Source organism: Carettochelys insculpta, chromosome 18 (assembly GCF_033958435.1).
Source record: "Carettochelys insculpta isolate YL-2023 chromosome 18, ASM3395843v1, whole genome shotgun sequence".
NCBI lineage: Eukaryota > Metazoa > Chordata > Testudines > Carettochelyidae > Carettochelys > Carettochelys insculpta.
Genome location: NC_134154.1, coordinates 26,267,620 through 26,280,385, shown reverse-complemented (window position 1 = coordinate 26,280,385; position 12,766 = coordinate 26,267,620). Strand labels below are relative to the sequence as shown.

At 46.0% G+C, this 12,766-nt stretch overlaps 1 protein-coding gene across 3 annotated transcripts in view; it reads right to left on the bottom strand.

Moving 5' to 3' along the window:
- Positions 1-12,766, bottom strand: part of CFAP251 (cilia and flagella associated protein 251) — a 40,271-nt gene that overhangs the window by 7,550 nt on the left and 19,955 nt on the right. For all 3 annotated transcript variants that reach the window (XM_075012644.1, XM_075012645.1, XM_075012646.1), the window contains exons 12-17: positions 10,472-10,719; positions 10,228-10,376; positions 8,482-8,655; positions 6,907-7,091; positions 5,613-5,727; positions 1,782-1,945 (exon numbers count right to left, since the gene is read on the bottom strand). In XM_075012644.1, the coding sequence (XP_074868745.1) occupies positions 1,782-1,945; positions 5,613-5,727; positions 6,907-7,091; positions 8,482-8,655; positions 10,228-10,376; positions 10,472-10,719 (1,035 nt within the window). The remainder of the gene's footprint in view (positions 1-1,781; positions 1,946-5,612; positions 5,728-6,906; positions 7,092-8,481; positions 8,656-10,227; positions 10,377-10,471; positions 10,720-12,766) is intronic.

Genomic DNA, 12,766 nt, shown 5'->3' with positions numbered 1-12,766 from the left:
CCCTAAGGCAGAAAGGGAGAGAGAAATAGCTAAACCCCTAAAGTAAACCACCCTTCTAAAGTGAGCTCTGGCTCAAAAGTGAGCTTCACCTCCTCCCTTTTCAAGCATGCTCTGAAACTGCCTCTCTCTTGCGAGGCAGTCACAGTGTGCTTGGCGTGGTGGTATCCAAGAGCCTCAGCCCACCCTGTGTTTACATCAAAGGCCACGAACATGGTCTTGCTTTTTGTCATCTTTACCAAGTGGCATAACCAAAGGTTCTTGGAGGAAGTGCCCCATATCTTTTCAGCACAGTTCATCAGTCGGAAGCAGCAAAGGAAGAGTCCAAGTTTGCAGCACAAAACTGGCCTATACAAGCAGTCCTTACTTACAGGAGCAGTCCCAGTTACTTCAGTTGGTCTACTTCTTGGAGCAAGGCATTAGAGTTGTGGGTCATAAAGCTATTCTGCAAATGCACTAAGGATATCCTGGACATTTTGTAAACTGGACAGTCTATATCAGCTCTTCTCTACTGTTTTTCATCTTGCTCAGCATTTTATGAGAAACAGGTGAGCCCCTAGACCCACCTTCCCTTCCAAACCCCACTGCCTGGCTCTGAAAAGATCCCAGTCCATAGCCTCTGAGGCAGGGATCTTAAAGCCAGTTTTTTCAGATAAATTACCTAACACTAAAATATCACCTTCCATATTCAAATAATTCTAAAATGCTAATTTATGAAGCATAATGGCAGCCTATGCAATAGGTAGGTCAGAATGATCCTCTTTTAACAGATGATGAAACCAAGAGGGTAAGACATATTCTGCAGCTCCCACAGGGCAGCAGGGTGCAACCCAGGATGAGAACTTTTGAGTTTTTGATTCCCACCCCTGTGTTTAGGTCACTAGAACACATCTTTTTTGCATTCACTATGGGTGAGAACCTGTGAAGCACTGAGTACCCTAAACTCCCACTGACTTCCATGAGACATAAGCATGTTTAGTGCCTCACAGGATCTGGCCCTTAGCTGACAGTGCAGAAGCCTAGGCAATACCCAGTTTCTGGGATCTTAGTTAAAAATGGACCTTTAAATATACATTGGACTGAGTGAATTGGGGGTTCAACTGCCAACCCTCTCAGCTGATGTGGTACATCTCCAAATCCACCCCTGGACACAGGGGACCAGAATTTCTGAAGAGTTCGGCATCCCTAGTGACTCCTGTTTGAGAATGCCCTTGAAAATCTGCCCAGTTCAGGTAGGAGCCTAAATGGGAGCTGAGCCCTTTTTGAAAATCTAGTTCTAATTGTGCGTCTGGTGCATGTGTGAAGGTCCAGCCTTTTCTGTTTTAACAGCAGCTCTTCTGCAAGCCAACACTAAATAAGGTGACATTGAATCCACTGAAGTGCAGGGTCAGTGCCATACAGAACGGTATTAGAGTCATGCTTGCACCAGGGTACCTAAGTTAATGCTTCCTGTTTGAATGTTTTTGGGGGGGCCTCAGTTTTAAGCCACTCTGAAGCAGAATGAGGCCTGGCCTTAGGACAAGGCGAGCAGAGCTGTTGCCTCAGGCCCCACACTCCAATTGACTGTAGCATCCACAGCCCACTGTCAGGGCCCCGCTGTCAACATGCCGCCTTGGGCCCCACCGGCGCAGCTCTGATTGTTTGCAATGAAAGTTCCGATAGAAATATCAATTCTTTGCCAGTAAGACATGAGTCAACTATATTGGTCACAGTTGCATAAAAGGACAGAACACATCCCCATCAATGAGAACAGCATGCTTTGCTTTTCCCAGGTGTTTACTCACTTCACATTAATCTCCCATTTCATCACGATGCAGTCATCTCCCCCTGCTGTAAAGATGTGGCTTCCATCATAGGAACAAGCAAGGTTGGAGACACCTTCTGGATGGCAAATGAAAGCTGAGGATTTGTGGGGATTACCATCAATGGGCAAAATCTGCAGGCCAACCTAACACGAAAAAGGGTAACTCTGATGATTCAAATTCAGTTAAGCTCTTTCATTATTTAAATGGTGTTGATGACCTGTGGAATACTGGAGGTAAGACTATTTGTTCTGGTGGTTCCTTCTGGCTTTACACTCCGTGACCTATGTGACACCAAGGGGTAAATTCTACCCCCATATGGGCCCTCTGCGCACCTGAGCTGTCCACAGTGGAAGGTTCTGTAGTGACAGGAATCAACTCTGAGCCTGTTCTGAAAATACTTCTGCAACTTCCAGACTTCAGGAGATCATCGAGTTGTGTCCTGAACCTGTATCTTCTGGATGGGGTCCTTATGCCCAGTCCACCCTAGTGCAGTGAAAATGCACCAGTTCTGCAGTGCACAGAGACCTCTAGTCTGATGAAAATGGGACAAGATTTACCCCAGAAATAATTCAGTGCGGATGAAAGAGCTGAATAAAGAAGGGCCCATCAACATGTAAAGCTAAAGCTTTACCAGATTGTTCCAGGAAGCAGCGTGACTCTCAAGGGCACGGGCAATGCCCGCCCTACACTAACGGCGGCTGTCCTACAGATCATCCAGCCTGTACACCATGTATGTAAGGGCCATGTTCTGGTTCCAAATGTAATCACAGTTTCCATTTCTGTTCCTGGGTTTCAGGTGCCCATATCAGTGTGGAATATGCCTGCTGGAAACCCAAATCAGCAACCCAGGGAAGAACAACTCACAGCTCTTTTGAGATACTCAAATTCCAAGAGCATAATTCAGATGTGGGTGGACCCAGGAACGATCTAATGACTTCACTGTAGTTATATCTGTTCACGGTAGGTCTGAATATGGGCCTCAAGCTGCTGCAGCACCTAAGAAGCTGCTATTTTTTTTAAGTCACTCGTGCATTATTCTACAGTCATCGGCCAGCACTTCTGTACAGTAACCACACAGGGAGCTCAGCATAAGCTGGTGGAAAAGCACATCCACAGATTACAGGGTCTTTTATCTGAGGAGAAAGTATCTAAGCAGAAAAGGAAACAGCAACCCCGCAGCTTCTAGTTCAGTCCAGCTCTGTAACCCCTGGGCTGAAGCCAGCCCATCCCAGAGGCTCTCTCACCCAGCTGTCGGCCAAGATCAACTTTTATAGCCCCTCCCCTGTGGACCTGTGTGCAGGAGGGGGATACTGAGCTGAGGTTAACACTTTCACAAGAGACAGGTAATATTCAGACATGGGAAGGGAGGTGGGTATCAAAATTCAAAACCATAGTTATTGCCTATTGAAAGAACAGAGAAATACTGTGGTACTCATACTCACGCGCTGTGTCTACACTACAAAAATAACTTCAAAGTTGCTTACTCTGAAGTACAACTTCAGAGTGTCTACACACACCTATTTCGAAGCTAAACTTTGAAGTAGGGCACTACTCCATTCCCAGGAATGGGGTGAGGACTTCGAAGTTGGGCTCCCTACTTCAAAGTTAACTTCGAAGTAAGGGAAAATGTGTGTAGACTCTCTGCTGGCTACTTCAAAGTAGCGCCTAACTTTGAAGTTAACTTCAAAGTTAGTTCCTACTGTAGACGCACCCATATGGAATTTTCTAAATGGTGACCACTGAGCATAGAAAAGTGGTATAACTGACTCCCAAGTGAAATTCAGCAGAAAGGCTAAAGAAGCCCTTGCCATAAATCCCATCCCAATCCCCTTATCTCCTACTCTCAATCCCTCAGTTTCCAATGCCTCTGATCTGGCCCAAAACCCCATCTTTCGTTTACTCCCCGCAACACTCTCATTTCAGACTTCTACTTTCTTTCCACTTGTTTTGTTATGTGTCATGCTGAGCACATGCAGGACTAGATTACCTGAAACTCAGAACCTTCCATGACTGTCTATGGGTTAGGGTTAACCCATTAAGGACCTATATTTACAACTGGAAAACTTTTTTCCTTAGCAAGCACTTTAAAGCAGTGTTTCTTAAACTTTTTGAGGCCACAGAACACCAAACAATAATATTATTATGCAGAACAACTATGAAAATTTTCTTCAAAAACTTGTTGTCAAACCTAAACAATGAATTTAGCAGTTAAATTCATAGCAATGAAGAAGCAACATTGTACCTGGTTTTAATAACAGAAAATATATACTAGCAGTAACAGACATTTTGGAGCATAAGCTTTCATGGGCAAAGACCCATTTCATCAGATGAAGCGAGTCTTTGCCCACGAAAGCTTATGCTCCAAAATATATGTTAGTCTATAAGGTGCCACAAGACTTCTTGTTGTTCTCGAAGCTACAGACTAACATGGCCCCCTCTCTGATATACATACTAGCAGTGTATTTTTCCAAACACTTTTGCCACACCTGCAAGTTGTTCGTGGAACATCAGTGTTCTGCAGAACATAGTTTAAACAACACTGCTTTAAAGCATTCCTGAAATTGAATTTTTCTTTTATGCTAGATAGCTGTTGAGGGCAGGTTTCACTATGTGCACACACTGAAGCTGTGTCTACACTAGAGAGTTTTGTCACCAAAACTCATGGAGCATCCATCCTAAAAATGCATTCTGTTGACATATTATCAACAGAACTCGGCACTTTTGTTGACAGCCTTCTGCCTCTCCCCCATGAGGCAGAACGCCTTTCTCGACAGAATCTGTCGACAAAATAGCCAGTGTACGCTCCGGGGGACCCTTTGTCAACAGATAGGGCTTCTGGGTCACTGGGCAGACCTATTTGCTGTGCTTCCAATTGGTAGTTCTGTTGAGAGAACAGCCGGGCAGTCCATCTTCTCTCTGTCAACAGAGGGGATCAACAGAGTGATCCACTTTTGTGCGTGACCACAATCTGTCGAAAAAAGTTTTGTCGAAGACACTTCTGTCAACAGATCGCTGTGGTGTAGTTAGAGGGTACAGTGAGAAGCACTGTAAGTGTCTATTATTGTTCATACTACAAAATATATCTATAGTGCCCCTTGCTGTATCCTCTTACTAGCACTTTTCATCTGTAGATCGCAAAGTGCTTTCCAGTAGTGGTCAGTATCCTTAGCCTTATTTTACGGATGGGAAGATTGAGACAGAGAGGTTGAAAATGCCTTGCCCAGGTTTATCCAAAAAGGCGATGGCACAGCCAGTGATAGACTACAGACCTCCCTTGTACTAGGTCCAGCGCTCTTGGTGACACTGCTCCCCTTAAATATATGGTGTCTTTCTCCTGTGTGCCAACATAAGAACTAAGGGTCACCAAATGAAATGAATAGACAGCAGATTAAAAACAAACACACAAGGAAGTATTTTATCACAATGCACACAAGGGAGAAGGCCCACAAGGAACTCCCTGCCACAGGATGTTGTGAAGGCCAAGACAATAACAGTTAACAAAAGAACTAGATAAGTCCATGGAGAATAGGTCCATCAATGGTGGTCGGCAAGAACAGTGTCCCTAAACGCTGTTTGCCAGGAGCTGGGAATGAGAGACAGGGAAGGATCACCTGTTGATTGCCTGGTCTGTTAATTCCCTCGGGGGCAGTGGGCATTGGCCACGGTCAGCAGACAGGGTACTGGACTAGAAGGACCTTTGGTCTGACCCAGTATGGCCGCTTTTATGTTCCCTGAAGTACAAATGGGAACTTTACTTTACAATGTTATGCAAAACAATCCAAAAAGCATAAACATACAGGGCATCTGTACCTTATCTTTTGTAATATAGGCCAGATATCGCTTCTGTGGATCCTGACTGTTCGCTGCTGGAAGGATTTCTATCTTCTCCAGAGGAGACCCATAGGTTGGCCCCAGAAGTGTCTTTCTAAAGGCAAACACCACTTTCATTTACTCTGTCGATCTTACCCACTTTTTCATACCAATGTTGCTGTGTACAAGTATGGACGTCCACATGCACGTGCACAGAGGGGGATGAGAATGTCAATTTAATGCTGGTGAAAGTTGTCAAGATGTTGAGCTTTAGAGACCAAAATTTCTAAGCCAAATGCCCTATCTTCTCCCACCATGGGGAGAGTACGGAGAGTTCAGTTTCCTTTCAGTTCTTGGCCTTCACGGAAGCAGACGGGCTTCCCACAATATTGGCTTCCCCTTGGGACTGTGCTCTTTTGATTGAAGAACAAACTGTTCAGCTTCCAACATATGCAGCTCTTTAGGCTCTGGCAACATTACATACCATTAAATAATCTCAGAGGGTTAACATTCAGGGCAAGCCAGCAAAAGGAGCTTTTAAAGAACCACTCTCCTTGATCATCTTTGCAAATACGGCGATTAATTCAGTCACTAACATTCTCAACGGATAGTTAGTGTGTCCTCTGTGAGAGCACTGGCTCCTGCTCCCTTAACGTGTGTTACACAGAAATCGCTCATTTCCACAGGAGTTTTAAAGGGGGAGCTAAAAGCTGAATCCTGCCTTCCGTTACACCCACCCGGTAAAATCTAGCTCCATTCAGAACATGGACTATTTCAGCTTTTAATAAAAGATATTTGTGTAGCTTTTGTAAAAGGTCGATCCCATGAGTGGCTTGGGCTGTGCTGGATACTGGCTTCAGGCATATTTTCTTCATTTAAACCAATACAGGAAGCATAGGGGCTTAAAGTCTGCTAATTAGCTCGTCTCACCAGGGCAAGATGCTTGTTGTAACTAGGGAAAAACCTTCTGAGCTGACATTTTGATAGCTAGCACCATGGAAGCAGGGGTACACAGGCAGCTTTATAAATGTAATCAATGCAGCTCTTTGATATTCATAGTTTTCCCTCAATTTTTTTTAGCAAAGAACATTGGGTCCAGTGGTTTGACACAGAACCCAGGCATTCAGGACTCTGAGCTTCTTACCAGCTCTGACTCTGCATACATGGCCATAGGCCAAAATCTTCAGTTATGTCCAATGATCTTGGGTGCCCACAGAGAGGAGAAGATTGGGAGAAAGGGATGCAAGGTTGGATTCACTATGAAAATAAATCAGGGTCTGAGTTTCCCAATTACCTGCACATTCTAGTGGTAGCATTATAAAGCTTCATTTTATACTGATTATTGGATGTGAGGATGAAAGCTTCTGGCGTGAAGGGAGGGTACCAGGCCAAACACATGGGGACTGCACTCTGTTCAATGCGGTCTCTTCGCAGGACTGCCAAGTGTTCTTTACTGCTGCTGCCTAGATCATACTCCACCTGAAGAGAACACAACAAGCAAGGTCCATGCGAAACAGCTGCGAAGGCCTGCTGGCACTCATGGGAGTCTGCTCCCCTCGGCTCCTTTGCTTTACGCTAATGATTTGAGTTTGCTTTTACAAATGCTAACAAATTCACATCCTCAGTAGCCCTGCAGGGCAGGAGAGGAGATTTTTTTTTTCTCATTATAAAATGCTATTATTGCAACCTTTGCTCACAGGTTCATAATTATTAAAAAACACATGGATCATAACCTAAGCTGATGCAACATCAGTTACAGGGAACACAATAAATACAAACTCCACAGTAAAAGAAACTCAGCTCACTGCTAACACACTAAACCTTCGGCCAAAGCTAGAGGTGCAAATCCCTTAGCGGTGGAGGGTCCTGACTGCAGTGGGATTGGTGTTACATCTTCGGTCATTGGTGTTAGTTCACCTTATGAGAGAAGAACATGGGGAGTCTATGAAGGGGCATTTGGCTCCCTGCACATCACAGCGACACTGTTTCTGCACAATAGGCTGTAAAAAACTGGATTGTTGTATCCACTGCTATTTGCATCAACAGGTCATTGCTTCCCACAGAGAAGGGTCCAAAAACAGATTGGATCAATTGCACTCTGCTGCTGTTCTGCAGTTCGGGAGCAAGGGGAATAAGGCCTCACCCTATTGAAACTTCACTGCCCTAAAAACAAGTGGTGTGGAGCATCGGGGAACATTCTTCACTCCACATGAAGAGCCAGATCTTGCAATACGAGGTGAAGCTCAAAATGTGGGTCTACCTGACTAAGGCTACATCTACGCTACCCTGGAAGATTGGCCGCTCAGGGTCAATCTTCCGGGGTTTGATTTCTCAGCTCTACTACGGATGCACAAAACTGAGCTCTCGGGGGTTGCAATTGACCTCCCATTGACGTTTCGCAGTAGCGATGGCCAAGTTAGCCAAGCGCAGGTATGTCCATTTTAGCAACGCAGTTGCCATAGCTAGAATTGCATATCTGTGGTCGCTTTACTTTGCTTAGTTTAAGCATAGCATAAGAGAGGGAGCAGATGACAGTCAGTAGCCCTTCACTGAGACTACCCTGCTGCAAGCTCTAGACATGCCAAGAGACAAACGCAACAACTACCAGTGAGAGGGGCGCAGTTCTCAAACTGCATGTAGGAGACAGCCAGGACCAAGCCACATGGGGTTTCATATATGAAGCCAGGAACCGTCAGTGGCCCCTGGAAATGGCCAGGCTACAGATGAGTACCCAGAGGAGCTGAAGTAACTTACCTAAGGTCAAACAGTAAATTGAGTCAGAACTATGAAAATGACCCAGGAGTCCCTCCACCAAGCCACTGCCCTCACAGTAAATGCTACAGTCTTGCATGCTTTTAAGTGGACTTACCAACAGCCTGTCCTCCCCAAGGCTTAAGAGCCTTGGTTGATCACCGTCTAAAAGGACTCCAAATAGTATACTTCGAATTGGTTTATAATGCGAATGAAGCCCTGCGAGATGCTCCCAGGATCTTTTGCCATTTTTCAGAATTCTTCTGTAAACAGTCACTGAATATTTTTCATCCTAAAATAATAATAAAAGTATTCTTGTTTATCTTCAGTCTGCATTTCTATTGTGTTCCTCCAGCTGTCTGGAGAATTCCTAGCTCATTAGTCTGGCCTACATGCATTTCTAGTTATGTGCTCTATAAGTCACAAGGAAAATGAGGTAAATAGAATGACAATAACAACAACATGCCTGATTTTGGGGGGAAAGATCTGAACAGAACCAACATACCCTAGAATAATAAGGAATAATTCTTCAGTCCTGCCTGAAAGGAAGACACAGAACAACCCCAGGGGTATCCTAGAGTGTACTTCTGCTCTGGAAAGGGAATGTAAAAATGATGATATAAAACACCACATTGATTGGCTCAGTGGCTGCATCTCCACTACAGTGATCCTTCGAAAGAAGATCTTCTGGACGATCTCTTCCAAAAAACCTTCTTTTGAAAGATTGCCTCCACACACAAAAATCGGATCGAAAGAGTGACCTGCTCTGTCGAAAGAGAGCCTCCACACAAGCCCTGCTCGTTTGAAAGAATGGACAAGGGATTGCAAAATCTGGTGCCATGAGGACTACTCTTTTGCAAGAAGGGCTCACGGAGCGTCTACACGTGCTTTTTTCTGAGTCTTTTGGAAGAAGGCGCTCTTCCTAATCCAGGCACGGAAGACAGCCTCCGAAAGAAGCACTGCATCCTTCTGATTTAATATCAAAAGAATGCATTTTGTGTGCAGACAATCCAGGTGCTCTTTCAAAAGAGCCCCGGCATTTTCGAGAGATCTCACTAGTGTAGATGTGGCCAGTGAGTCCGGAGCAAATGAAATTTTTTTTTCTTTGACTCAAATCCCATGAGATCCCAGAGTCAATCAATGATTAAGAGTCTCACTCCAAACCCTAACCCCATTGCCTTCAAATACTGCCAGTTACAACTGTGCACCAAAATATGAAAATGCATTCACAATTCTTTTGATGATACAGTAGTGGGACAGGTGCCCTACTTCGGTGGGGAAGAGGGTTAAAGAAGGTTAGAGAGGCTGCACAGAGCCCTATCTAGCCAAGAAAGGGCTTAACGAGAGGTAATCAAGTGATGGCTTGAAAGCAGCCAATCAGAGCCAGCCTGAGGCACAGGGTACGTGAGTGTCTCCCAGGAGGGCAAGGGAGAGGGGCTGGCTGCTTAGAATAGTTCTGGGCAGGGTCAGGAGAGCAAGAAGGAGATCAAGGCTGACGGGGACCAAAGGGCTGGGAAGGTGCTGGGACTACAGACACGTGACCCAGGGAAAGGGACGGTGGGTTGCAGGAGACGTAGTGTGTGACTGATGCCTAGTGGGTCCCTGGTTCATGACCCAGAGTAGGGGACGGGCCTGGGTGGTCTCTCCTCATGCCCTTGCACCACTCTTGCTGCTGAAGAATGTGGTTGATCCAGACTGCAGTTTCCCCTGACGTGAGGGGCTAGATTTTGGACTGCAGATGGTTGCTAAGGTGGGTACAAGGACTGAGGATTGCCAGTTCCTCCCAGGAGTGGGGAGAATGGAATTGGGGCACACTGGAGGGTTGAACGCTGAAGAGGATGCCATGAACTTGAGAGAAACTTACAGCAGTTGCAAGATACTGGGAATCATGAGAGAAGCTTATATGAGTTACTGGGCCTCTTGAGTATTTGAACTCCTTACGATCATCTTCCAATGAAATAGAATCAAGGATGGAAACAGTTCCGTCAGTAAAACCAGCTGCCAGAAAAGAACCTAAAATACACCCCAGAGAACAATTATTCTACAGATCACATCATTTCAGGAAACCTGGTGCTCAACATTCAGTGATATCTCAAGATAAGAAATACCTTCAGGGTCATATGAAAGGCACTGGATACTGGCTCCCCTAAAGATTCGACTAACGAGGTACTTTGTCTGCATACAGTCCCACACCTTCAGCAGCCCACAGTGACTTCCTACAGCAATAAGAGGCTGGTCCGGGTGGCAAGCAATTGCATTAACAGCTTCCTTGGCCTCCTCCATCAATTTGTCCAGTTTTGTCCCCTCTGCTGTAACGTGAAGCACCATCGCATCCAACGTGGAGAGAATAAAATTCCTGTTTGGCACCAAGAAAGAGAAACAATTTGATGACTCAAGCATGTGGAGTCTTCTCCCTCCCACTTACACAGCAGGCTAATTTCTCATGAGGGATTTAGCCATTGGTTGCTCCCCAAAACAATGGACAGAATGGCTGCTTGTCCATTCGTCCAGCTGTGTCTTCAGTGCAGCTGGACTTCAGTTTCAGCAGATACATAAGCAAAGATATAAAAAACAAACAACACTGACCCTGGATTAATGTTCTAAACTCTTATCAGGAAGTGGTCACCAGCCGTCCTGCAATCTGAGAGACTGGCCCCAACGAAAGGGTTGAATCTTGAAATTCTCTCTCAGAGATCAGTTCTGTCACCTTTTACTGTACTCCACATGAATCATCCACAGAGAACACAGGGACCCTAAGGCCATGAATGGTGTTTGAAAAAAATAAGGTATGAGAACCAGGAGCTCCTGGGTGTCAGTGATGTGCTCAGACCACACCTCCTCTCTCTAGCATTTATAAGCCTGCTCCAACTTCCCCTGTGGGACAAGAGGGCCTTGCACTTATTTGTCCTGGGGTGAAGCCTGGTGTTTTCAGAGCTGGTGGGGATCGGCCTGGACAAAGGAGACTGCTGTAATTCCTGGGCGGCAGATGGTCTGCAGAGCCTGCTAGCTGCAATCTGCATCTATACGTTTAACGATAGGACCCTAAGAGCAAGAGTGTCTTTTCACCTTTCCCCTAGTTTTTCTACCACTACTTGCTTCCCAAAGGGGTTGTCAGTGCCCCAAAACTGCAGCTATTATTCAAGAGGAACCAGACAAAGGACACCAATAGGGAAAATATTTATTCCCTGTGATAGAACTCAGCTGTACAAAAGAGTCTACCTATGCCCACAGCTCCCTAGAGAACAGGAGAAATTTAAAACTGTTACCAAAAGAGTCGAAAACCTCCGCATAAGGGAGCGCTGCTTCAGGCTTTAGGCAAAGGAGGCAAAAATGAACCACAGGTTGAACCTCTCTAGTCCACCACTCTCTCGTCCGGCAACATCTGTAGTCCTGGATGTTCTAGTTAGCCAGATGACCACTTATCATGGGTGCGGCCATGTTTCCCGTGGTCCCATAAAGTTTGTTTACAGCCACCAGTCCTGGTTCTCAATGTTCTATGCTGTTATTTAGCTGTAATTTACCCTTAACTGTCTTCTAAGAGCCCAGTGACCAGTGGACATGCTGGTAATGGGCTAGATGATGCTGACGTCCTGTGGTCCAGCAAATTCTCTCGTCCGGCACCAGTCAGGTGCCAAGGGTGCCAGATGAGAGAGGTTCAACCTGTAGCAGAGGGATAGGCCCTTGCCTGTAATGAACAGTTTGATTCTGCATCAAGATGACCCATGTGAAGCTCTGCAGCCTTTATTGCTGAGGGGGAAGTACAATGACAGGCATACCCATCATATTGTATATTAAGACCTGAATCAAGTGCATTGACAATTTCACACTCAACTAGATTTAGGATTCGAGATCCATTCTGGTAAAGCTAAGGTGATCATTGTCCCATTTTTCCCAGGACCGTCCCTTATTTAAGCTGTCTCACAGGCGTCCTGACTTTTTTAAGAAAATAGGCCAATTGTCTCATACTTTGCAGGCTCTTATTCTCCAGCACCTTGTGTGTTGGGGTGGCCGGCTCTTCTGCCAGGGAGCTTCTCCACTGAGTGGCTACCTTGTTTCCCAGAGCTCTGCACCTTGTGGCAAGAGCTCCTCTGTGGGGCAGCTGCCCCAGCCCCTGGCACCCGACGGTGACAGCCCTTGCTGCAGGTGAACTCCACAGTGGGTCAGCTGCCTCGTTCCCTGGTGCTCTACACTTAGGGGAGGCAGTTCCCGCAGCCAGGGAGCCCCTCCACAGGTCAGCTGCCTCTTTCCCTGGCCTCCCACGCCTCAGTGAGACAGCTCCTGCTTCATCCCCTGGTCCTCCCTGCTGGGGGGGCTTTGAAACACCCCCCACTAGTGTGTTCTGGAGCCCCGCATTGTCCACGGCTCTTCAACTCTGGTGCCTTCCCACAGGAGGCTGCAGAGCA